This window comes from Bacillus rossius, chromosome 13, assembly GCF_032445375.1.
Source record: "Bacillus rossius redtenbacheri isolate Brsri chromosome 13, Brsri_v3, whole genome shotgun sequence".
NCBI classification, from domain to species: Eukaryota; Metazoa; Arthropoda; class Insecta; order Phasmatodea; family Bacillidae; genus Bacillus; species Bacillus rossius.
In genome coordinates, this window is record NC_086340.1 from 18,187,695 (window position 1) to 18,214,524 (window position 26,830).

Genomic DNA, 26,830 nt, shown 5'->3' on the forward strand with positions numbered 1-26,830 from the left:
CTCCTCACTGTTATGTAATGATTACAGCTTTACGTAATATAAATAGTTTGTATTGCAGGGTTTACATATTGTTATTTAATTCTAGATTTCCCCAAGTTTTTCCTTTCCCACATAAATTATTTCCCCCGTCTCATCAGGTTAAAGATATATTTTAATATAATCTTGAGATTTTTATCAAAACACAATTTTCAACAAACATTAATAAAACGCAGAATGACTATACCATATATTTTCGAACTCAATACATAGTTAGCACTGTTATATAACTAAATTTTCCTGTCTAAAAAAATACAACTATTTGTTTGGTCAAAATTTTAAATAATTATTACTGATTGTGACCATGCAGAAGTCCAGAGATACTGTGCAGCAAATTAATAGTCATTTGTATAAATTACTTTTAATTAATGTTAGTAAAAATCACAAAATGGTTTATAAATAGAACACATTTATAATAAAACACATACCAGTTTTAAGATACCACAGAGAGTGAAAAGTTATTGATACTGTTCTTATACTAACATTTTCTCTGAGTTTTCCAATTTCTAGATACAGAATATCAATTACCTGAGTTTTCCCTGTTTTCCATTTATGGGGAAACTCTAAAAAATGGACATCCATAGAAAATTGAGGCAATAACATAAAATTCCTCACAAACACATCGAGATATTAACCCAAAGTGTGAACAATTGAGTGGCTTCTCACTAGTATTTGTTCTTAGATGTACGCTCAAATTACTCTTTGAACTAAACTTAGCAGAACTGAATATTGTGGATATGAAAATGGTTTTTAACCAGTATGTGTTTTAGGTCTGCATTCAAGTATTTTTCCTCGAACTGAACTCAGCAGAACATAAGAACAGCTTGCTATCAGTGAGTGTTTTAGGCATGCATCAAAGAACTCTTAACACGGCAGAACATGATATGACAATGGCTTCACACCAGTGTGTGGGTGCTCATATGTTTCTTAAGTGATCTATTTGACTTAAACTTTGCAGAGCATGATGCACACGAGAACGGCTTCTCACCAGTGTGTGTTCTGAGATGCACAATCAAATGACCCCTTTGAGTGAATCTAGAAGAACACTGTGAACAATTAAATGGCTTATCACCAGTATGTGTTCTTAGGTGCAGATTCAAATTACTCATTCTACTGAACTTAGCAGAACATGATAAACATGAGAATGGCTTGTCACCAGTGTGAATTTTTAGGTGTGCATTAAAATTACTCTTTGAACTGAATTTGGCAGAACACGATGAACATAGGAATGAATTCTCACCAGTATGTGTTCTTTGGTGTGCATTTAAACTACTCTTTGAAATGTACTTCGCAGAACAATATGAACATGAAAATGGCTTTTCACCAGTGTGTGTTCTGAGATGAACAATGAAATGAGCCTTTTGAGTAAACTTTAAAGAACAGTGTAAACAACTGAACGGCTTCTCGACAGTATGTGTTCTTAGGTGCGCATTTAAACTACTCTTTGAAATGTACTTGGCCGAACATAATGAACACGAAAATGGCTTCTCGCCAGAGTGTTTTCTGAGGTGTACAATCAAATTACGCTTTTGAGTGAACATAGCAGAACACTGTGAACAGGAGACGGATCTCCGGACACTGACTGTAGCACTTTTATTATTTCCAAACACACCGGGACATATCTTGTGATTCGACAACTGCTTCAGTCTTTGGTTTTTTCTCTTGTACCTCACGCTTAATGATGCCAACGAAACTGACTGAAACGCATCAGATGAGCGTGGAGGTAAAGTAAGGTTATCACCACAAACTGAAGGTTCTGTGTCCTTTTCTTCCTTAGTATTTTCTGTTTTTATGCACAGCAATTCACACCTTTCCCTGCATCCTACAAAAACAAAAATCAGAACACTAATATACATTTTCTGTATAAAGTATGTATGACAAGAGAAACACCATCTGTTAAATTTTTTTAACTTAAAGCAGTGTTGAAATTTAAAATCGTCACTAGAAGGAGAATAGCATAAGATAACCTGTGAAGACAGCATTTATAAATAATACCAATGAAATACATTTTAAATCATGATGAAAACTGTCTTTAACAGCAGTTCTCATAATAGTCCCACCACTTTATCTTACATGTTACCCCATTCTACTGCAAATGAAACCGAGGATTGTTTGGTTTTGAACTTGCTTGGTTAAGGTCAGGTCTCATTCTTGTCCTGATATTCACTATTTCATGAATAATTTTTTTTTTAGTTACAATACAATGAGTAGGTATAGCGTAACTGAAAACAAAATACTTTTTTATAAACTCAAATCAATTTTAAATTTTATTTCAATTTTCAGATTGGCTTAAAGACTCTCGACTAATACGGAGGTGATGCCGCAGATTATTCAAAATAACGGATAATTCTAGATATTGGATATTATGCTCTTGTTATGGTCATTTGGTGGCTTCAAATTAACATGTTTAGCAAAATTTGTAAGATAGTTGACGTCGTCCGGGCCTGCAGCCCCTTTGAGCCCGATATGACACCGCCAAACCACCGTCTCAGTTCAAACCTCCCGCTCGTGCGTGCGTGTGTGCGTGTGTTTCTAGCCCGGCATGAGGGCGCTTAGATGCAGTGCGCCGCACCCCTAAATATATTAATTAACATTGTAACTTTTTTCTTTCCGCCCCAAACAGTGTAACGATGGCTATGCATGTATGTGTTTTTAATTAATAACTTCACGGTCTTTTATTATTTAATAAGTCCAAGCACGAACCAGGACGCTCCCTAGCGGGCGACGGAGGAACTAGCATGAAACTCATTTGAACCCTGTTTTATGTTTATAAGCATTTATTACAGATGGTCTGGACATGGAAGTTATCTAATAATTTTGTAAAAGGATTTATGTATTTTATAATAGTAACCCGGGGCACGCTACAGCAAGTGTAACGGTAATTGTGTTCGGCGCGAAGGGGCGCCATGTTGCCACCTGCGAGCGATGAGCTCACCCCAGTCTCTCTCTCCCGCCGGCCGAGGGCGGACGTGTCTCGGCCTTGAGGCGACCACGTGCGTGGTTCGCCTCCTCACCTAAGCTGATTCGTGCCTCGGGCGTTTTACAGTTTTATCAGTGGAGGATCGTGTAAGGACGTGTACCGTGAGTAGAATAAAAGCCAATTAACTGTGTTACGTGTTTTGTGTTTGGGGGGCCACGTGGGTCCCTAACCTGGTCAGCGGCGTGTGGGACGCCCTGAGAGCCCACTGCGGATTAGAAGCGTGCCCGACGCTGAGAGCGGGCTTAGGTACGGACAGGAGCTGCGTATAACATCTGGAGGGCTAATATCTCGCCGCACACGGGCCACGTAACGCCCTGAGTAGAGTCTTTCAGCCGGGTCCACGTGCCCACTCACGTGGTGGCGCCCATTAATTTCCACCGATAATTTCACCACAACACCGGTACGCCCTCATAGTAATGAATTTTTAATAGTGACTTCTTCCCAAAAAATTGGTAACTTAGAAAATACAACCTCCCATCACCCAAGGAAAACTAAATAACTCAGTAGTTCTGAACTTTAGGCATGTGGCCAATGCAAAACATATTTCCAATGGTTTGTTGCAAGAAAATTAAAAAAAAAAATTGTAATGTTTAAATATTAACTTATTTCCCTAGTCACATATTCTAAATCAAACTAACACCATGGAAGGACGAATTCAATGTCTTGTACAGGAGAGAAAAAAAAAACTGATTGATGCAAAACTCACAAATGAAGTAAGTTTTTAGCAGCTTCTTACAGAAAAATTAATTAAATTTTTATTGAGTTAATAGCGGACCCGACAATCGTTGTCTTGCCCGAACGTACTTTTCGTGAGATTGGTGGTAAATATTTCTACACTGTGGTTCCACTGAACAATATGTACAATAAAGATAGACTGCGAGTAGCAGAGGAATGTGATGCCTTACCAACAACATATGATGCAAATTTGGACGATTTTCATTTTGATTAAATAATAGCAAACGAAGGAAAAAAAACTTAAATCATTTCCATGTGTCATATTTTTTTATTAATCTTTAAATAAAAAAATAAATATATAAATAAATGTTGGATTTGAATGTGAGTTGATTAAAAATGTTTTTCGTCGATCCCTGAGGTGTATAAATGAACAAACTTGATGGTTTGCCAACGCAAGAACTCACAACATTTATTATTGGCCATGTGAGAAGCATGGATTTTCTAGATTCAACAAACAAATGGACATTGTTTGGCCTTGTGACTTATTATTAGTCATTGCAAATGCCAAGCAAATTGGAAATTGCAGGCGTCTGAATGGAATGGGGGAGTTTGAAGGGATCACTGGGAACCACTTCACCTTCAAACTTGCAGTTCAAAATGGTAGCTTCAAGAACATTGCCCATGATTTTTTTATGACCAATCACTTGCCATTGCATAGCTTTGGTGCATTTAAATTCCAAAGTAAAATGATTGGTAAACCAATTTTTAATCAAAAGTTACGTGGTGGCATTCCTGGTAAATCCAGTGAATTCAAGAATTCAACAGGATAGATAACTGTTTCGTCAGCATCGACAAGTGTCAATCAATTTGAACGATATCTCATTGACAGGCAATGACTGTTGTATTTTGATATTAATAGCGTAAACATCTATAATTTTTGTGGCCAAAATAGCTAGTTCACGTAACCAAGCATCATTAACATAATTAGCGTGAAAATCTGGGAAAATGCTTTCAATCAAAGCACCTTTCATGGCTACCATGTCGCAAAAATTGTCTGGCAATTTGATGCATTGTGTATTTCCATGCTATAATTATTATATTGCCAATTTTGAGCCTTTGCTCGGAGAATGATAGTGTCAATGGATCATTTTGCAGTTGAACACGCATATTTACATTAAGGCGTAATATATTAACATTTCACTATAGGTAAGATTGTTGTATTGAAACTTCCTATCTCTGTTGCACTTCACAAAATCAATTAAAATAATTCATACTTCAAAAGGTTAATTGAAAGGAATCAAGACTCAAAACATCACCTCCATGCTGTTATCAGTTAACTCTCCAAAACTGCTGACAAAAAGAAAAAAATAAATTAAGGTTTAGCCTTACACCTCAAGTTTGCTATTCCATTTTTTTTTGTCATAGCTTCCATTTCCTGTAAATTTATGGCAATAGCTCTCTTGAATATTATGTTAATATTCTCAACATCTAATGACTAAAAATCATCTAATGACAGTAAAATCATGCAAGTGTTCATAATCATGATTATTTGCATGACATTTCACATCTCGATAATAACGTTTAGTACATAACTTGTGAACCATCAAAAATGAAAAAGAGCTATTGGAAAAAATTTGCAACAGCTAAATAAGTTCGTAAAAAGTAATGACAAGAAAAACCAATACCCAAAATGGCATGTGCAGACCTTCCAACTTCCCAAACTGAAAAATCAGGAGGTTCGTCACCTCCTCTCCAACATACACGCCAAAATTTGTAGTTGTCCAACTTTGAAATTTGCGACGTTTTATAAAACACCATACAAATGCTATCGAGTGTGATTCATACAATGATTAGAAGACCAACCAGCAATTTATAGCAAAAGACTAATAAATTAACCTCTTTATATCTAAAAAACATTAATAAAATACAGAATTACAATCCAAGAAAACATAGTTAAATTATAGTAAACCTTTGTCATACTACCTTAATGCTGTTGATTCCTTGATGTTGTAGCTGATTTTGCAGTCTTGAGAACTGAAGTATCAAACTTTTGTTCAAAACATTTTCCCTTTTGGGTGGATTTTGCTGTCAGAAGACATTCCAGGGTTTCTTCACTAAGTGCTGACCTGAACTGTGTGTGTTTTAGTAACCTGGCTAAATACTCTCTCACAAGATGCGTTGCTGTGTGGGATTGTCAAAATAGCAAGCATTACTCTGGATAATTTGTTATATTTTAATGTCCCATCTGTAGCTTTCATCTGACCCACCATTGACCACTTAACATCTATTCTTTCTTCATTCTTGATGTCTTGTGGCAATTCTGGCTTAAGTTGAAAATTACAAAATTGGGCCTGTAATGCATGTAATTCTTCATCCAAATCTTGTTCAGTAGAAGCAAGAACTGTAGGAAATTTTTCCACAAAATATTGCAAGCTTGAAAATGACGCACTGCAAATTGAATCAATATTTGCAACTTCAGCATTAATCATTTCATCACTTTTAAATGGAAAATTATGTACCATATAATCACAACTTGCTGAATAATATTTTCTTACAGAATCAAAGAAAATCAACTTCTCTTCTTGTTTTAGTGTTGCCACAACTTTGGTCGTCGCACTGCCTACTATTATATCAGAGTCATTTTTCTGATTGTCTTTGCTATGGTAGTCAACATTTAAAATTGAAGATGCACATTTGACTGCTGCTGGCTTAACAAATTTAGACATTATGTTCAGTAGCATACTAAGCAAACATGATCTTAGCACATGAATCTGAGGCACACTGGACTGGAGAAGCAAATTTGGTGTTTCAAATGCTGGTATAGTATTTGAAAGAAATAAGCAAAACACCTTATTCAGTTCTGAAGAAATAAACATAAATAACCTTTCTTCTCGTGACAGACTGCAACTTACTGGAGTGTCATTTTGTTTCGGTTTTTTGTGTTTGCTAGTACACATTTGTGTCTCTAAGCTTCGTTTTGAACGGGATGAAACTGCAGACTTACTTATTCCAGAACCTTTGTCGGAGTCTTGAACAGAGTTTGAAACTTTGCTAGTAACTTGATTATGAACACGTTTGGTAATTTTGTAAGTTTGTAAATCACCAACGTGGGAATCCTTCTAACCACAAACTTCAGTTCTAAAAAAACTTGCAAGAGGTTGCCACTGCTGCAACAATATACTTAAACACCTACCAAGAGACAGCCAACGTGTACTCACATGTTTCAAAATCTTTCTAACTTCTGTGTTATGTAATTCCTGGAAATGCTTCAAATGCTCTTTCCTTTTCACACTTTTATCTAAATAATAATAAATGTCGATCATATATTAATCTATTTTGACAGGAAGGCATGCTGCTACCTTTTCAGCAGCTAAATTTATATAGTGGCATGGACAACCTATTACTATGAGATTTGGTATCTCAGTTTTTAAGAGAGCCACAACACCATTCTTCATTCCCACCATTACAGGTGCATTGTCTGCACTTAGGGCCAAACAATTCGACAACGGGATATCACATGATTTGAGGGTGGTGAGTACAAGATTGCCAATGTTTTTACCAGTCGCATCACCTTCTAATGAAGGGACAGACTACACAGTTTACAATTTGTTGAGAGTCTTTGCTGTAAAAAGTGACCACAACTACCGTCCGTAGAGACAGAAAACGATGTATTTTTAAGAATTTCGACAGTTGTCTTTTTTCCGTTAATGCCTAATTCACACACAATTGCTGATGTTTTCGTTCGGGCACACCCGTATTTTTTGGCTATCTGGCTGTCCGGGAACATAATCCTAAACAACGGCCCGGCATGATCAGCACAGCTAAATGGGAGGTTATGTTTGATGATAAACGAAGTAAACAAAAATTCTGCACGTGTAACACTTTCACAATCATTTTCTTGAACAAAAAAAATTCAACTTATGATTACTTTCAACGCACACTGCACTTTCTTTGTGTTTTTTTGTTTCCACATGTTTGATAACATCGCGTCTACCGCCATGTGCCATAGAAAAATCACACCTATACAAGCAACAGAAAGCATATGTAACACCTTTCCGAGATTCTTTGATACACGGATGCTCTTCTGAAAATGCATGTCGGTAAACAGTTACATATTTTCTAGACATTTTAAAATTTCAAACAACGCATTTCACATAGAAATCAACTGAAGCGTTTGCGAATAATTACTGGGACACAATAGAATAATGGCTGTCAAAACTATTTCGATTCCTTCACGTGACACTATAATCGTAGCATATAGAGTCCAGAGAACTAACTACCTGCGATAATCGATAATACATTGAGTTCGCCGAACGTACTTTACGATAATCGCGATTATTTTTACAGTTTGATGCATGATTTGACGCAAAAAAATATTGAAATACATCGCGGATACGTCAAAAGTCCGGAGATTTATATGAAAGATCCGGAGGGCAGGAGATAACCTACAAAATCCGGAGTCTCCGGCCAAAATCGGGAGAGTTAGAAGGTCTGCAAATATTATTTAAACTTAGCTCATAAATGTTTTTTTTTATTTAATTTTAAAATATTTTGCTGACATAGTATCAATATTTATTGTACCATATGTGTGTGTGTCTATATATATATATATATATATAAAAAAAAAAACTTTATTTGAAATAGGCCACATGAAACTCCAGTTTCTGCTTTATATTACGAAAAAATTGTGAAGACTGCATACAGTTTAAAATTCTTTTTCATACTAGAATAAATAATTATGGGATAGCATCAGCTTCATAACCAAATAAAGTATAGTATGACAAAATAACAAGAAAACCATTTAAAATGAAAATCCAAGAATAATAATTTTTTTAGTACTATGTCACCAGTAAAAGAAACTTGCAACTTTAGCAGGTATTAAACACATGTAAAGTCTGTTATGAGTCAACTTTGACTCAATGTTGAACAGTACAGTAGCATAAGCAAATGACAATTTCAAGATGCAAGCGAATATGCTATCTGGGAAAAAAAAAAGACAATTTTTACCAAAAAGATTTTATTTCAAAATAGTTTTTGCAAAATCACTGAAAACAAGCACATCAACAACCTAATAAAAATTTTACTTCCACTTTTACTTTAAATTGTACAGTAACCAACAGTGACTGAAAATAATTGATATAAGATATTTATTATTTTCAGTCATAACACAATTCTCTAGTTATGCAGTTATTCAACAAATATAAAATTAAATGTTTCTAAATACTTCATACTTCCTCACAGCAAAACATGAGATTGTTGGTAAATAAAGTACTTTGTATAGCATTTGGTCATCAGTTTCCCCAGCAGCTGGCACTTGTATCATCAGGTTAACGATATATATTTTAGTATACATCTTCACATATTTCAACAAACATTAACAACATGCAGAATAACTACACCATTTTCCTTCTCTATACATTGTCATAACTGTTACAATTTCTATCACATTACATAACTATATTTGCGTGTAAAAAAAAAAACCATTTGTTTGATAAAAATTTAAAACGATGATTACTGATTGTGATCACGCATATGACTAAATATATTTGACTATGCTGCAAATTAATACACAATTGTTTGTATCATTACACTTAATTCATGTTAGTAAATATCAAAACAGGATTATAAGTAGAACACGAATAAAAATATTAAGATACCACAGGATATGAAAAGTGATTGATACAGTTCTTATACTAACATTTTCATAATTTCTCTAAGCTTCAATTACCTGAATTTTTCCTGTTTTCTATTTATGGAAGAACTATAAAAAAAAGGGTCATCCATAGAATTGAAGTAATAATATAAAATTCCTCAGTACCACATCATATATAAACACACAGTAAAAGTGGCTTCTCACTTGTATTTGTTCTCCGGTGTACGTTCAAATTATTCTTTGAACTAAACTTAGTAGAACATAATGAACATGAGAATGGCTTCTGGCCAATATCTGTTCTAAGGTATTAATTAAATTTTGATTTGAAATGAATTTAGTAGAACATGAGAATGGCTTTTCACCAAAGTATGTTTTAGGTGTTCATTTAAAGTATTCTTTTAAATTAACACAGCAGAACATGAAGAACATGATAATGGTTTTATACCAGTGTGTGTTCTCATGTGTTTCTTAAGCGATCCATTTGACTTAAACTTTGCAGAACATAATGAACATGAGAATGGCTTCTCATTAGTGTGTGTTCTGAGATGTACAATCAACTGACCCCTTTTAGTAAATCTAGAAGAACAGTGTGAGCAACTGAAAGGTTTCTCACTAGTATGTGTTCTTAGGTGTAGATTCAAATTACTCATTCTAGTGAACTTAGCGGAACACGATAAACACGAGAACGGCTTGTCAGATGTGTGTGTTCTTAGGTGTGCATTCAAACAGCTCTCGGAAATGTACTTGGCAGAGCACAACGAACATGAAAATGGCTTCTCGCCAGCGTGTGTTCTGATGTGCAAAATCAAATTACACTTTTGAGCGAACATCGCAGGACACTGTGAACAGGAGAAGGTTCTCCCAACACCATCTGTTGCACTTGCATTGCTTTCAAACAAACCAGGGCCCGTGTTGTAATTCAACGACTGCTTCAGTCCTTGGTTTTTCCTCTCGTAACTCAACCTTAAAGTAACCAACGAAACTGGCTGAAATGAGCTAGATGATTGTGGAGGTAACGAAAGGTTATCACCACGAACTGATGGTTTTACGTCCTTTTCTTTCTCAGTCTTTTCTGTTTTTATGCACAGCAATTCGTTCGTTTCCAGCAACCCTACAAAAAATAATTTATAACAATGATATACATTTTATATAAGAAGTATGTACAACATGAGAAACATTATCTTGTTAGTTACTACTTATACAAGCATTAGATTTTTAAGCAGTCAGTGCTGAAATTGAAAAAAAAAAATGACAAGTTGGAAAATAGACTAGGCTAACCAATGAAGGCAGCATTTATGAAAATATCAATAAAACACATTGTTAATTATGATATTAACTGTCTTTAACAGCCATGCTCCTAAATAGTCCCATTATTTTATCTGACATGTTATCCCATTCTACTGTAAATGAAACTGAGGGTGTTTGGTTTTTAACTTGCTTGGTTATGGGTTTTAGCCACTTCAAGATTGAAGACTTTTAGTTAGTTAATATGTCAGCTTCAGGGCAGCCTACTGAGGTATGGAATTTACCCTACCTTTAAATATTCCTTGCCTGTGTAGTGCACATTTTCTGATTGGCAAGAGCTGTGTTCAAATCATTGGGCACTACACTGCTAATGCTCGTCTTGGTTTTAGCTACTTTGTACGTGCAGTTTCCAATTTCTACTCAATCTGTATGCATCTGCACTATTTATGTTCAAAATAAGTTTAAATATTTCATACTGCTTCTCTAATGTGCCTCTCCTTATATATTGGCTAAGGAACTAACTACCTAAAATTATTAATTTCACTGTGTTGAACTTTCTCCTATGACTGATTGTATTTTCAATCTTGTAATCTATGGTATGTTGTTTAATATAGGTGATGATTGGCCTGCCATTTTTTTTTTTTACCATATATACAAGGAATTATGTATCCTCCAGCAAGGTTTTCTCTTTTCTTTCACTAGTGCCATGGTCCCTTCAATTGTTTTTACGGGTTTTAAAATTAGTAAACATATTGTGCTTCATGAGACCACTTGGTACGTTACGATTTAGAGTGGTTTGGATGACGTCTGCTTTTCTTTTCTTGTGCTGGCTCATACAGCTATTCTTTCCAAGGGTAACCAGTCGTGAGTATGCTGTTTCAAAACTGTATTCTTCACAAAATGTCCTAGCCTTATTGACCTATACTTTTTTTTTATGGTAGTAGGTAATGTAAGCATGCTTCCTGAAGACATTGTGTCCAATGTGTATATCCTCTTCCCTTGCTACCAGCACAGCCAGAATGGGCAGATTTTCATCTGGGTCAACTTTCCTTGGTGAAATGTATGTCTGGGATGATACTGCTTAAAGGTTTTAGGACGTCTTGAATTTTTTCCCCCCGCCATGGCACTAAATAATATAAAATATCATCCACCTATGTACCATTAGCTGGCTGGTATTTATTGCTTTCTACTCAAAGTCAGTAGTGAAGAAGTTCGTCGAGAGAAAGACAGAGAGGTGAATAATATACAGCAACCTTCCTTTAGTGTGTATATCTGATCTCTGAACGAAAAAACAAAAGCTGAAACCACACTTTGTTCTGTGAGGTTTACCATGTCTTTACTCAGTTGGTCCATATTGTAGTATGGTTTATTACCGACTGTTAAACGTCATCTGCTGGATACATGGCCAGCTTACAACAACGAACTGCTGGTTGGTAGCACAAGCGCAACATGGCCGCCTAATAATATCTCCCCTTTCCTTTAGAGATGAACACAAACACTTTAACACCAGTCATCATGACATACCACCCCACACTTGGATGCATAAAAAACAGGCTGTTCCCCTTGCATGAGTATTAATGCTACTGAGTGGCTACATGCATCCATCGACATGGTCACTGGTATGGTGTTGTCCTAGTATGTCTGCAATGGTGGCAACTTCAGGCTTTCCTTTAAATCAGAGAAATGCATTTTCTTGTCCAATTTCCCAGTGCTTGGCTATACCTTCCTCAACTAATTTACGCAGTGTAGTACCATGCTCTGACATAGTGGAAGGAATTTGGATTAAGTCCTATGAAGCCAATTATTCACAGAAAAATATATTAAATGGTAATTTAATTTTATTCATTGACTAAGTAATAACATTGGAATTTTAATCAAGTCTTTGCAAAAAGGGATTTCGTTTCATAGTTGAAACTTTTGCTTAATGAATCTCTATAATTAACTTATTCCTTTGGTTTTGATTATTTACAAATTGTACTATGTAAGAAAAAAATGAGAGAAGGATGTTTGGTTCTTTTTTAGAACATTTAGTCTGAATAATTAATTTGTTACTGAATGAGTTTGGGCATTGATTTTAGTGTGCAGTTTTGGTATATATTCTCTTTTACATGCCAGTATTGAAAATAAAATATTGAAGAGTTATGTCTAGGAAATATATATATAAATATTTTTAAATACCTGAACTTAAATTAGAATCACACAAACTTTCCACTGGTGTTACTATCCTCAAACTTTACTAACGTCGGCAGTGTTTGAAGCATGGATTTGTGGAACTATGCGATTATACAGTTCGAGGACTTTCTACGACAATGGTGACTTCTACCAAAATGAATGCACACTACGAGAAAAAAGACAGAATTCTACAGATGAATTTTAGTGCTGTCGAATAGTTTGCGGAACTTTCTGCCACGTATCGAGGCTTCCACTACAGCAATATACAAGCTGTAAAAGGAACTACTTAATTCTACGGGTGAACAATGGTGACATCGAATAGTTCGCAGAACTTTCCAGGATGCATCGTGGATTCTACCTCAATGGCCAGCGAATCAGTGAAGGGAACTACTGAGGCCTATAAGTCGACATCTTCCAATGGCTCCTTACTGAAGAGAACTGAAAACTCTATGAAGGACGTTAATCAACAAAAACATACAAGTATGGTATTATGTACTGGTGATGACTAAATGTTTCATCCAGGGTGCCTTAGTAAATGTTAAATTTGATAGTTTTTTTTTTTTCAAACAATTTATTTATGTTTCTATAACAGTATGTTTACTATTTGGTTTTATTTCCTTCAAGAGATTGAATGAATTGCTATTTACTAATATTTCGCTCAAATAAACACTCAGGGGAGACCCAAGAAACAAGTGTTTCTTTTCATATTGAAGCCAATGCTCTACAATGCTAGCTAGTTCATGATTAGTTTGATAATCAGTGTTAAACTTAAATTTTGCATAAAAATCCAATTTGTAAGTCATTGGCTAGCAGTCCAATACATAAGTGAAATTTAAATGTTATTGAGACCATCTTCATAGTAGTATTTAAAGTTTTCCAGAAAATAGCTCTGCAAGGCTCAAAAGGTAACTACATAACTATATTGTGAAGTTCTGTGTTTGCTTTTGATTTGAAAGATAATCATTACTCTGACAACTTAATTTTATCACTGTATGAACATCTATGTCATTTAAAAAATTAATTATATTTGCAGTTGAGATTTACACTGGATGTTGTGCTGGCACTTATTAAAATATTAAAAAAGATGCGGTATATTATTTATTATATATTAATTTAATGTTAGTTTACAATCGCAATAACCTATATTTATCCGTAACACTGTACCAACCAAACTTGGATTTCTGTACTAATGGGAAAAACACTGTAAACCTAATTTCAATATAATAACTTTTATTTCATAAATACAAAATTAATGCAACTTTTCTCTCCACTCAATAAACATATCTTCCGCTTCCAACGTTGAAGAGCAATCATGATGCCATGACGAAGTAAATAAATTAGAGCAGGCTGGCCAACTGTGTTATTCATAAACATTTTAAATTTATATTTTTTTAGTCTTTCATATACTAAAGCTAATTTCACATATTTTTGAAACTTTTACACAAATATTTTCCTCTTAAAAGAAGTCAGTTAAAAATTAGATTTATGCGCATATACTATATAAAGTCATTAAAAAAACACAACAATCAGTACTGTTAAAGATCAAGCCAGGAGAGAGGAATAATCTATTTTATCAGTTTTAATTATGTATTTTGCACATATTTGTTGATGGTGAACAATTGTAGCTTAACTGATGCTAAAATAAATTATCAGTTGCTGGCTAAACACGATTATTTTATTATTAGGTGCTGATATGGTGTTGATGTCTTTGAGGGCAAGGGGAGTGGGGTAACAGAAATACTACAATCAATAATTGCAAGCTTTTCAAATGTAAATTTTCAGAAAATGTACGTATATTTAGACTTCTTAAGTTTTATTATTTAGGTTAATATTTTTCTTGGATTTCCATAGTTTCATTCAGAAAGAAAGTAAAATTGGGATTGGGATCGAAATAAAACCAGAAATTGGGAAATCGGAATCAAAGAAATGACCCATGCCTACTTCCAAGATGAATTATTATTTTATTTTTGTTCGCTCCCCCCCCCCCCTCCCCCCCCCAAAAAAAAAGGCGAGTTGAGCCTATTGGCTTGTAGAAATGTGTACAATTAAATAAGCCTTATCAGTGAACTTAGAAGCACATTGTAAGCATATAATTATGTTTCAACGGTATGTGTTCTTACATAGTGGATAAGTATGTAGTTTAAACTTATTTTAGCAAAACATTGTGTAATACAGTATGGCTTTTCAACAGTATGTGTTCTTACATGCTTTTTGAAAGAACTCTCTACCATAAACAAATGTGAAGAGAATAGTTTATATCACCAGAAGTTTTTCACATATGAATCTTAAATGAACTATTTTTAACAGGTCAGATTGGCCTAGTAAGGCAATCCAACTAAGACACAGTTTGTGTGAACACTTCCAAAATATTAGGGACTGAAAACAGTGGACGGACACAGTTATTAATTTTTGCAGTCACACATGATTTATTGCTTCAAGGAAAAATTTTGAAAATAAATTTGTAGATGATTTATTATTATTTACCAAAATGCACTGTTCCATAACATATCCACAAAACAAGACACCTCCAAGAAAGTTCACTGCTGAAAACAATTTTTTTACTATTGAATAGGAAAACAGAATGAAGTTAATTTTGGGAAATATATTTAATTCAATTGAACAGTTAACTTCAACCAGGATATGAATGAGAACACTTACTTCCCGGGTGAAATTTCTGCATTTATTCGTACATGTTCACGGAAACCACAATAAAAATGAATGTGGCCAAAACCAATACAAATTAACAGTTGAAAAAAAAAAAAAAAAATTGTTGCCTGGTACGAATCACAGCCGTTAAAGTGTTATCTTTACTACATTTTATTAATACATTTGTGAGCTGTGTGGCAGTCACATAGTTCTTAAATTCCCCCCTCCCCCACCCCCCAAAAAAAAATTTACAAATTCGGCCAGAGTTACAAAAATATAACTGGGGACTTCCTAGTTACCAGATTAGGTATTTCATTTTTATCTATATTAATTATCTTAAGGAAGAAAGGTTAGTGATTCCCCAAATGACAGTCCTCACGGTTCTGAGATACCACTTCCAGGGGAACTACCGTAGATCTGTCTAACTGTAAAAGTTTTGGCCACCACCTGTCTTACTCTTATAAAATTATTTCAGTTCTTAAAAAAATATAAATAATTTATATGACAGAGTACACACTTCCTAACATAATTCAATATCCCTGAGATTTTCCTTCGCCCCCATAAAATGAATCACTTGTCTCATCGGGTTAAAGATATATTTTATGTACATCTTGACATTTTTAACAAAACACATTTCAACAAACATTAATAACATGCATAATATACTATACATTATTTTCCTACACAACACACAGTGTGCACTGTTATAATTTATAATACATAACCAAATCTGCCTGTCTGAGAAAGAAAACAAATATACGTGTTTTCAATGTTTCAAATTTTATGTAACCAATTTTGATCAGCCAAAAAAATACAGACATTTACTGTGCTTCAAAATAATACACAGTTGTTTGTATAAAATTCTATTGATTAATGTGGTTAAAATCCAAAAAGGATTTTAAATGAATACAAATTATGATTAAAATATATACCAGTTTTAAGACCTTAAAAAATTACAGACCATGAAAAATTACAGGTACTATTTTGTAATTGTTAATTCCCTGAGCTTTGCAGATTTTTCCTGTCAGCGGGAACCCTCAAATTGTAACATCCCCAGCAGTGAGTAAAAACAAACCAATATAAAAACATAGAATATTTTCCTAAGTATCTAAAACTATTCAAATATATTTAATTGAGATGGCGATAAAGGGTTTATTGGTTTTGAAACAGTTCAGGCAGAGAAAAAAAAATTCCTGCAAGAAACAGAATGGTAACAGTAATTAATTGAGGTTACAAATTTCAAAAATTTATAATATTTTACAAAGAATTTTTTTTAACAATTTATAATTAGAAAATTTATAGAATCAGGTAATTTTAATGAACCGGAAACAAGTATGAAATAAGGCTAAATTCATTTATTTGATGATAAAAATTTAACCAAAAACTTAATTTAAAAATATACACAAAATTAACAATATTTACATTTTTAACTCTAGTTATTCAATCTTTTTAGTTATTTTCAAAGGGTCATGTAACTTTTCGGCAATATTCCACAAACCTTTACTGTGAATTTACGCTTGTAATCTGACACTTTTATGTATGTTTATATGCTTTTGAGTTGCAAATTGCTCTGTAGCGTCATAGATAAAAACTGCAAGTAAGCTACTACTGTGTGAACATTGTGACAGATCATTTGTCCCTATTTATTTAATCGTTGTTTCAACTACAGTGTTACAAATTTTTCCATAGTATGTTAGTATGACATTCCCTTGTTTTTAAAATAAGAGTTTTTGACATGTTTGTTGATATTTTCTGTACATCGGTACCACATACAAACCAACAAATAATTGTTCCTTACACATACAATATGTCAAAAACTGCTTGTTTACAATCATTTAAATGATTTGTTTCATAGCAGAAGTGAAATAAATCTTGATTATTTCTTGTATGTGTCAAATTATGCACACAAATGTTTTAACACCACCATTAATGGTTTTGAATTTAAAATACTGACAATTGTGTTTTTTTTATCACTGTGATGTATTTATTGACTTAGGTGGAAGTGCAGATATTTATTTGAAAATATTTATTTAGCAACCTTATGGCACATGGACATGTATATTACCGCAGTAAAATCATCAAAAGTAAATGCAATTTACCGCACAATAGTTTGGGAAAGATGCAATACCGGTTTTCAGGAAAACTAAGATCCTGTCTAGCTCTATAGTATACTCAAAAACAGACAAAGAAAACAAACAAATCCTCAGAACACTTCAAGAGTAACCCACGTTGCTAAATAAGGTCCTCATTAACTTCAACATGTTTATCAACTCTTAGAAATGAAATCTCAAATGACAAATAAAGTGTTAAAAATAGAAGTTGAGGAGACAGGTATTCTGATCAACTTTGCAGAATATATAAAACACGAGAATAGCTTCTTACGAGTGTCATTTTCTTATCTTCTGAATGTACTATTTTCATTACACTTAGCATTACACAATGGAAATGAAAATAGCTTTTCACCAATGTGTTCTCATACATTTTTAAGTGATCAATTTGCAACATAGTACTTAGCAGAACATAATGAACATAAGAATGGATTTTCACCAATGTGTATTCTCATGAGTTTCTCAAAATAATGACTTGCAGTAAATTTAGCAGAATATTATGAACATGAGTATTGCTTTTCACCTGTAGTTGTTTTGAACTGTACAAACAATTGTTCCTTTTAAGCAAACTTAGAAAAATATCAAGAAAAACTGATTAGGTTCTCACCAGTATGTGTTCTTAGGTGTGCATTCAAATTTCTCTTTGACATGAACTTAGCAGAACATGATGAACACGAGAATGACTTGTCATCTGTATGTGTTCTTAGGTGTGCAATTAAAGTATTCTTATAACTGAACTTAGCAGAACATGATAAACATGAGAATGGCTTCACATGAGTGTGTGATCCCAGGTGTGCAATTAATGTTCTTTTATATCTGAATTTAGCAGAACATGATAAACATGAGAAAGGCTTTACACCAGTGTGTGTTCTCATGTGCATTGTAAGAGAACTATTTTGAATGAACTTGGCAGAACATAACGAACATGCAAATGGCTTCTCACCGGTATGGGTTCTGAGATGTGAAATCAAATTACTCTTTCGAGTAGACTTAAAAGAACAATGTGAACAACTGAATGGTTTCTCACCAGTATGTGATCCTAAGTGTGACATTAATGATCTTTTATATCTGAACTTAGCAGAACATGATACACATGAGAATGGCTTTACACCAGTGTGTATTCTCATATGTATCGTAAGAGAACAATTTTGAATGAACTTGGCAGAACACAATGAACAAGCGAATGGCTTTTCACCGGTGTGTGTTCTGAGATGTGAAATCAAATTACCCTTTCGCGTACACTTAAAAGAACATTGAGAACAATTGAATGGCTTCTCACCATTGTGTGTTCTGAGATGTGAAATCAGATAATCTTTTTGAGTAAACTTACAAGAACATAGTGAACAACTGAATGGCTTCTCACCAGTATGTGTTCTGAAATGTGTAATCAATTTATTCTTTCGAGTAGACTTAAAAGAACACAGAGAACAACAGAACGGCCTCTGATCATTGTGTGTTCTCAGGTGTACAAGCAAATGACTCTCTTGAGTGAAATTAGCAGAACACTGTGAACACGAGAAGGATCTCAAAACACTGACTGATGGACTTGCATTTTTCTCAAACACACTATGACATATACTGTTATTAAAAGCCTTCTCAAGTCTTTGGTTTTCTCCCTCGAAATTCACGCTTAATGTCTGCAACGAAACTGACTGATATGACCCAGATGATTCTGGAGGAAATGAAAAATTATCCCCACAAACTGATGGTTCCATGTAATTTTCTTTCTCAGTCTCTTTTGTTTTCATGCACAGCAATTCATGTTTTTCCACGCACCCTATAAAAAAAGAAAATAGAATACTAATAAACATATTTTATATAAAGTATGTAGGACAAGAAAAATACTATCACAAGCAAAAAATTTTTTTGTTCAAAGCGATAGGTGCTGAATTTAATTAAAATAACAATTACTAATTGGAGACTAGAATAGGATAACCTATGAAGACAGCATGATTAAATGAAACACATTTTAAATTATGATATATTATGCCCTTAACAGCCATGCTTATAAAAAGACATACCATTTTTCATTATATGCTACCCCATTCTACTGAAAATGAAATTGAGGCTGTTTGGTTTTCAACTTACTTGGTTGTGAATGTTTGCCGCTTCTAGATTGAAGAAATAATCTCTCACTTTTAGTCAATATTGCAGTTCCCATCTTCAGATAGTAGTACCTACTGAGGTATGGAATTTTCCCCACCTTTACATAGGTATTCCTTGCCTTTGTAGGGCAGGTTTTCTGATTAGCTCGAGCAGTCTGCCAATCAGTGTGTATAATGCCGCTAGTGCTTGCTTTGTAGACACATTGCCCATGTTCTGCTCATTCTTTATCCCTTTGCACTGATTAATTTCAAAAAGAAGTTTTAATACTTCATATTGCTTCTCTAATGTTTCATTATTTGATGAACTAGGTAAAGTACTAAATAACCAATGGAGCATTCTCCTACCACTGATTCTATGATGATTTGCCTGCTAGTTTGTACTACTTAACACATGTACAAGGAATTCTGTATCCTCCAGTAAGTTTTTCACCTGTGGCAGAGTTCCCTTTGATCTTTTTTATGGGTTTGAAATTTGTATATATATAATGCTGAGGCCAATTGGTCGATAAGTACCTTTTACCCTACTGACCTCGACGTTTTAGCGATGGTAGGTAATGAAAGTTTGCACGTAGATACCCCATACTGGGAATCACATTGCTGTAGACTCTATGGCCGATGTAATAATTATCCTTCCCTATTACCTGAACAAGCTAGAAAAACAGTTTTTCATCTTGTTTCCACTCTCAAACTGTATATTTGGGAGGATACTGTTTTTATGTTTTAGATTTTTGTTTCACCTTGGCTCCAAATCATAAACAAATCATCAACCTATCTGTACCAGCACTTTGGTATCAGCTGGCTGGTATTTATTGATTTCCTTACAAAGTTGCCAATGAAGTTGTTGGTCAAAAGAGGCGAGAATGGGAACCCATGACAACACTACAGCACTCTTCCTTTTGTGTGTATTTACGACATCTGAACAAAAAACGAAAGCTGAAACCACACAGTTTTCTGTGAGCTTTACCATGTACGTACTTAGTGGTCCATATAAAGTCAGAGTTATGCCATCCGTGACATACTACACTATCACCTCGCTGAACGAAACAAATTCTGGTTCTTTCATAAATGACCTTTTTTTACCTTAGTTATTAGAAATATGGGAACAAATATAAATCTACTGCTCTGGCTTTTGGTTACAACTGCAGTTGTATATATTATACGTATCTGGTAAATTATACTAGTGCAGTAATTTTTTTCATTGGTTTCAATAAATGAGAAAATTTATGAACTTAACTATAGTACTGTGCAGTTAAATTTCACAAGTTATAAATATAGCTGTGGCTAAAATTATGGCATGCTTTGGGGGCTAGCACCTAATAATAAAGCTCTTATAAAATTTTTATTCAAAAATGGTTTAAAAATCTGAATTTCGACCTCTTGATATTTGCTATTTTGAATATCATATCATTTAGTGCTTCATCCTAATGATAACAGCTTGTGGCGACAAATACAGTAGAACCCTGTTATAACGAATCTGAAGGGAGTAGTTTATATGTTCACTATAGAGGGGAAACTTTATATCTGGGAAAACTTTTATATTGGCAATTAATACTCAAAAACAAAATCTTAACTACACATAGGCCTAAGCCAAGAAAAGAATGAATGTAAATACTCAAAGCAACAGTTTTATGAGCAAATGCAGATACTATTTTTAATGAACTACACATGTACAAACTTTCTATTACCTAATGGTTCTTGGACATTGGCGTATTATCCTTTTTTCAGGCATTTAATACTCTGTGACGTTTTCGCAGCTTGTGAAAGAAGATTGTTCATCTTGTTTAATATTGTACTTAATGTGGATGTTGCAATTCCCAGTTCCTTTGCTGTTAACACGTGCGGGACAGTAATGTCCAGTTTATCTCGCACAGATAATGCCTTATGTTTTTTACCGTGTTTTTCACCCTTTTTTATGTACATATTTCTTATTGAAGCACATTTGTAGCTTAATAACAGAAAAATTTTTTACCGTCAAAAGTAAATAAACGAAAAATAAAAAGTCTGACGCATCAAAGATCACTACGCATCATTTAGTATCGCAGTTGCTAAAGCTGGAATGAAATTTTCTTACATTCTATGGAAAAATTTAGTCCACAGAGTTCTATCTACTGGTAGTCTTACGAACCTTACTCGATAAAAATGTCCGTAACGTGAATGATAAAAATGAGACGTAAAAATATTCAATTTGCTGCTATAATGTATATACGTATTTGTGTGGCTGTAATTTATGTTTAATTTTGATAACATATTAAATGTTATCGCGTTCGCCCATTCTTTAACTATGCAGGGAAAACTATTTTTTATTTTCACCAAACTGATCACCATTTTTGGCTACACGTAGCCTACCGAGGCCACTCGAATACGACTTGTTTATAATATGAACAGTGGACAATCGAGTAGCGTATTGCTGAGAAAAACTTCAATGTGATCCAGAATAGACGTTTTGTGAAAAAACTTGTAATTATATGAAAATATTTGAGATAAATGTGCATTATGCCGGCAAAATTTGTTCGTGGTACAAGGGAAAACGTATCAACATTGACAAAAGTTGTGCGCTATATCCAATAAGTTAATACATAACCTCACATCATTTTGCCGGGACTGAGACGGAAATTCACAATAAACGGGAATTCATTATAGGCGGGTTCACTATAAACGGGTTCTACTGTAATAGACTACACGGTTGTATGATAGCAGTGGGAAACCTACATCGTTAGTTTGTGTAAAACAAAGGGGAAAAAAAATGGTATGAATGCATATATATACACACACACACACACACACATATATATATATACACATATATATTTATATTTATATATAAAAACACAAATGTCTATAAAATAAAAGGAATAACGTGACTCGTTGTACATTTGTAATGTATTTCTTTTTTAATATGTCAGTCATACATATTTTGCTTTAATTATGCCTCGAAAAACTGTGGTTTAGCTATCAAGAACATTGAAAGTTCAAATGTCAATATTACTTCCGTTACTTCCACGTTGTCAATAAGCTACCACAAATGTATGGCTAGCTGCAGAAATGCCCAAAACCCAGTCCCTGCCACTGGGTGTAGAGCAAGCATTTAGGAGTGACCTTCGACCTTATCTCTGCAGACACGAGACGGATACACACCTGTCGGTGAGGCTGCTGCTTCCGGCTGCTCCCAGGCCTGGGAGTCCTCAACGGTGCTCTCATCCTTCACCCTGCTCTGGTCGACTGTCTCTAGAGGAGCAAGCGTGGTCCCAGCAGAGGTCTGGTCTCCATCATTCTTGTCTTCACTCTGCCACAGTCGTCACATCTCGATCTACGGTACATACACACTAACTACGGAACATACACTGAATGATCATCCTTCACCCTGCTCCGGTCGACTGTCTCTAGAGGAGCAAGCGTGGTCCCAGCAGAGGTCTGGTCTCCATCATTCTTGTCTTCACTCTGCCACAGTCGTCACATCTCGATCTACGGTACATACACACTAACTACGGAACATACACTGAATGAAATAAGTGCCCCGTGTAGTTTTATTTATTTATACTGATCTGTGGACCCTATGTGGGATTTAAGAGATATAATCTTGTCTAAATTATTTAAATAGAATACAAAATACATTACATGAAACAGTGTGTACATAAGAATGGTGTAAATTAAGTTCTTGGTCACAAAGTTAATTATAGTACACAATTTAAACAATTCTCGTAATTACCAAGGTCAGTTAAAGAAAGAAGAAGCTAATTTAATCACAGTGTAATTTTTCTTTCCTCTGTTAGGTTAAAGGATTCCTGTAGAGAGTAGGAAGGGTGTTCTTACTGAACTTCATTTTGTGTATTTTTTGAACTTAGGTTTGTTGTCTACATTTATAACCACTTTAGTAAAAATTAGGATTGTAAACTTACACTATAAATATTTTGGCATTGCATGCCAATGCCTTCCCCAATTAAATTCATTTTTTGAGGATTATCAGTTTCATGGAAAGGGCCGCTCTAGAATTTTAGCCGCACCTTATATAATATTTGTCCGACGTAAAAGGATATTTCTTTTTTCACAACTTGTCTTAAAAATCTGTATCAAACATTCTGCACCAAATCTCCACAGTAGAACATACTACAGAAGGGCAGATTACTTGATTATTTTTCGCTAGTGTGACCACTACTAATACCGTAAACTCCATCGCAGTCATCAGCCATCACCAATTGCTTGTCAAATGTCAACACCTACACACGTTTTTTCCAGGGGCTTGGGCATACACAGACAGGTCCATTATGACTTACTTGAGACTCCAGCGATGATAGCACACTTGCATAAGGTGTGACTTCTACAGGGAACGTCTTAGTTACGAGCCGTGCAAACGCGAGACACGTGTTTGCACACTTAGTATGTCAGACACACACACAATCTCATTTCATGCGGCCCAAACTGCTGTGCATTTACGCAGCTTCACACACATGTTTCGTAAACATCACAGAAATGTAAAGTTACAACACTGAACTTAAACACTTTTGGTCACCGCCATAGTCCGGCTCTTTGCCAGCCGTGTGAGTGACGCGAGGCTCTCACTCTGACAGCCAACTCCCCACTGCCTCTGCTCGGCTTAGCACAACCCATCGTAGTGTGCTCAAGTGACAGTGATCCAGGTACCAGGTATGTGGGACACTTTGAAAGCCAGGAGGAAGTCAGCAAGTACGCGTATCTGATGCAAAAAGCTGACCAGGTATGTGTTGATTCAGGGAAGTTTCTTACTGTGGGAGAATTTTTCAGGTCTTTTCCCCCCATATGGAGTATGTCACACCCTGCGAGGGAATCTTGCCAGGGTCCACATTCTCCCTTTTATCTTTTATGAACTGCAGCCCATCATAACTACTGTTAAGAACATAATAAGAATGCACCCTCTGGAGCATGAAAAGTGCCCCCCCCCCCCCCCCCTCCCCACAAGAAAATGGAGCTTGAAATAGATGTAGATGACCAGGACTCTTGCGAAAGTCCAAATTTACGAAGGTCCTTGAATTCTCACTTCAAAGAACCTCCTTTCATTGGTTTTTTCTTACCTGTACACTACTGTCTCAGTACACTCTCTTCTTGCGCTGTGTTCCTAAAATAGCCTCAGATCTTTGTTTCTTCAGCTCCCAAACCTTCCCTACAGTCATCTCTTCACTTCTGGATCGCAGTTATCGCCAACATTCACTCACATGCATAAATAAATCCAACTCTCTGAGTCAGTCAGTCAACACACTTATGTAGCATGCGAATTCGGCCAAGGAAATATCTTGAATTTTCAAAAAATATGTGGACAAATATCCCTTTACCTCAAGCCAGAATTACTCAGAAAATTTTTTGCCATTTTAAGTCGCAAGAATGGTTTGTAACTGCCCAATATTCTCTAAATGTAAGAAAGAGGGTACAAAGGGGAGGGGAAAGCTGATGCCACAGCAGTGATAAGGGACATGAGGCAAGGATTATAGCTAGAGGATATAGTGACTCAACGAATGCCCGCACCATGCTGTACGCAACAAATGGAAATGCGATCAGTGTCACACCTGGTGTGCCGTGCCTCATATGACATGTATCTGTTGTTCTTCTGTCTTCTGTTCTTCTTGCTGTAATGACTTCTTATGCATTAGACAATCCACTGAATTAGTCCCAGTTCTTGACAGACGAAGCATCGGATGACCTTCTGTTCTTCTGAACTGTGGAACCCGTGTACCACGCAAAACTTTCTTCAGTGCCCTGATGATATTTACCTGATTAATGATGGAACTGGTATTTATCTCATTATATGTTATAGTTCTCTCTTAATTGCTTAGATGCTCATATTCCTTGAAGCACTTCATTCTGATTTTATTTCTCAAGCATGAAACAGGGCGTCACAGTTCTTCTTGTGGCATGACAAACAAAGAGTATTTCTGAGTTCTCCTATGAATGCACTTGTATCAAGCTACTGGCAGAACTCTGCAAGGGTTTCTGGGTAATCAACTGCAACCCAAGATTGAGAATAAAAACAAGACTTGGAATATTTTATGTACTGGCCCCACACCCAAATAACAAAATTTAAAACAATTGTTCCGTCAATAAATATTTGCATTATCTGAAAACTGATTGCAACAGAGAACACAGCAGTAGGAACTAACCTTGAATTCCTCTTTGATGGGTAGAATCACAGTTTCAAACGGCTCAGTCTCCGCTGGGTCGTCCTTGATGCACACGCCTTCAGCCATCGTCTGTAACCACAAGTCGACACACACTGTAGCACAGGCACAAGGAGGGGTTCCACGTCAACCCAACCTAAGCTAATAGTATAGCTAGCACAGGGGTGCCCACAAGGGGGGGTAACGACGCAGACTGCGTCATTAAAATTTCAGGGGGGGTGGGGGGGTGGTGGTTAAAAGACGAGAAAAATGTATATATTATTTACATAATTATAGCTTCCAATGTAAAAATACGTTTCTGGTGCTTTGATAATTGAAAGGGATCTTGTAAATCAAATTGGCAACCCCACACTTTCCTTAACAAAAGCAGTTTGGCATCTGTCGGTTCAGAATGGAAATATTACCTGATATGACCAAAATTATTATTATTATTAGAAAATCAGTTTTAATTAGTGCAAAATGTGATAAAATATAATACTAAAAAAGTCTAATATTATAAAATAATTGAGTAAATCATTGAGAAAATGGCATAAAAATTTCGGGGGGGGGGGGGGGCATCAGGTTGGGGGGGGGGGGGGGTGAGTCATAGTGTTTGGGGGGGGGGGGGGGGGCACCTCTGGCTAGCATATGCATAAATTACTTTTAACTTCAAAATTCAAATTAATACACCACAAAGCACCGAAATGCAATTAAAATCATGAAAATAAAATGCATTTTCAATAAAAACTTAACACTAATGAATACCTAAACTTTTAGATATTAAACTCAATGGAAGTAATTTTTGTTAGCATGAAATTTGTACAGTTTAATAAATAAAGATTTGATAAAGTTAACATTTTTTTTCTAATCTTGCAAATTTTATTTATAACTCATTTTTACATTATGAAGAAAATTTTTCAAACATAGACATACTTAAAATATTTATGTAATTACCTAGTTTAGAAAAGTTAGATGTGCTCATTACAAATCATTATATAAAAAATACATGGAACATTTAAGTATCACATTTGTTTAGTATTATAACTTTTTTATTATCAGATATAATAAAAAAAAACAGTAACTAATCT

At 35.0% G+C, this 26,830-nt stretch overlaps 1 protein-coding gene across 3 annotated transcripts in view; it reads right to left on the reverse strand.

Moving 5' to 3' along the window:
- Positions 1 to 1,563: 1,563 nt before the first annotated feature.
- LOC134538300 (gastrula zinc finger protein XlCGF8.2DB-like) overlaps positions 1,564 to 26,830 on the reverse strand; it is a 28,643-nt gene continuing 3,376 nt past the window's right edge. Inside the window, exons 2-5 of one of the 3 annotated variants that reach the window (XM_063379491.1) lie at positions 25,746 to 25,835; positions 22,756 to 22,903; positions 5,675 to 10,455; positions 1,564 to 1,858 (exon numbers count right to left, since the gene is read on the reverse strand). In XM_063379491.1, coding sequence (XP_063235561.1) covers positions 9,743 to 10,455; positions 22,756 to 22,903; positions 25,746 to 25,832 — 948 coding nt within the window. In that variant the 5' untranslated portion in view covers positions 25,833 to 25,835 and the 3' untranslated portion in view covers positions 1,564 to 1,858; positions 5,675 to 9,742. The other 2 variants (XM_063379490.1, XM_063379489.1) reach the window with 2 other exon arrangements.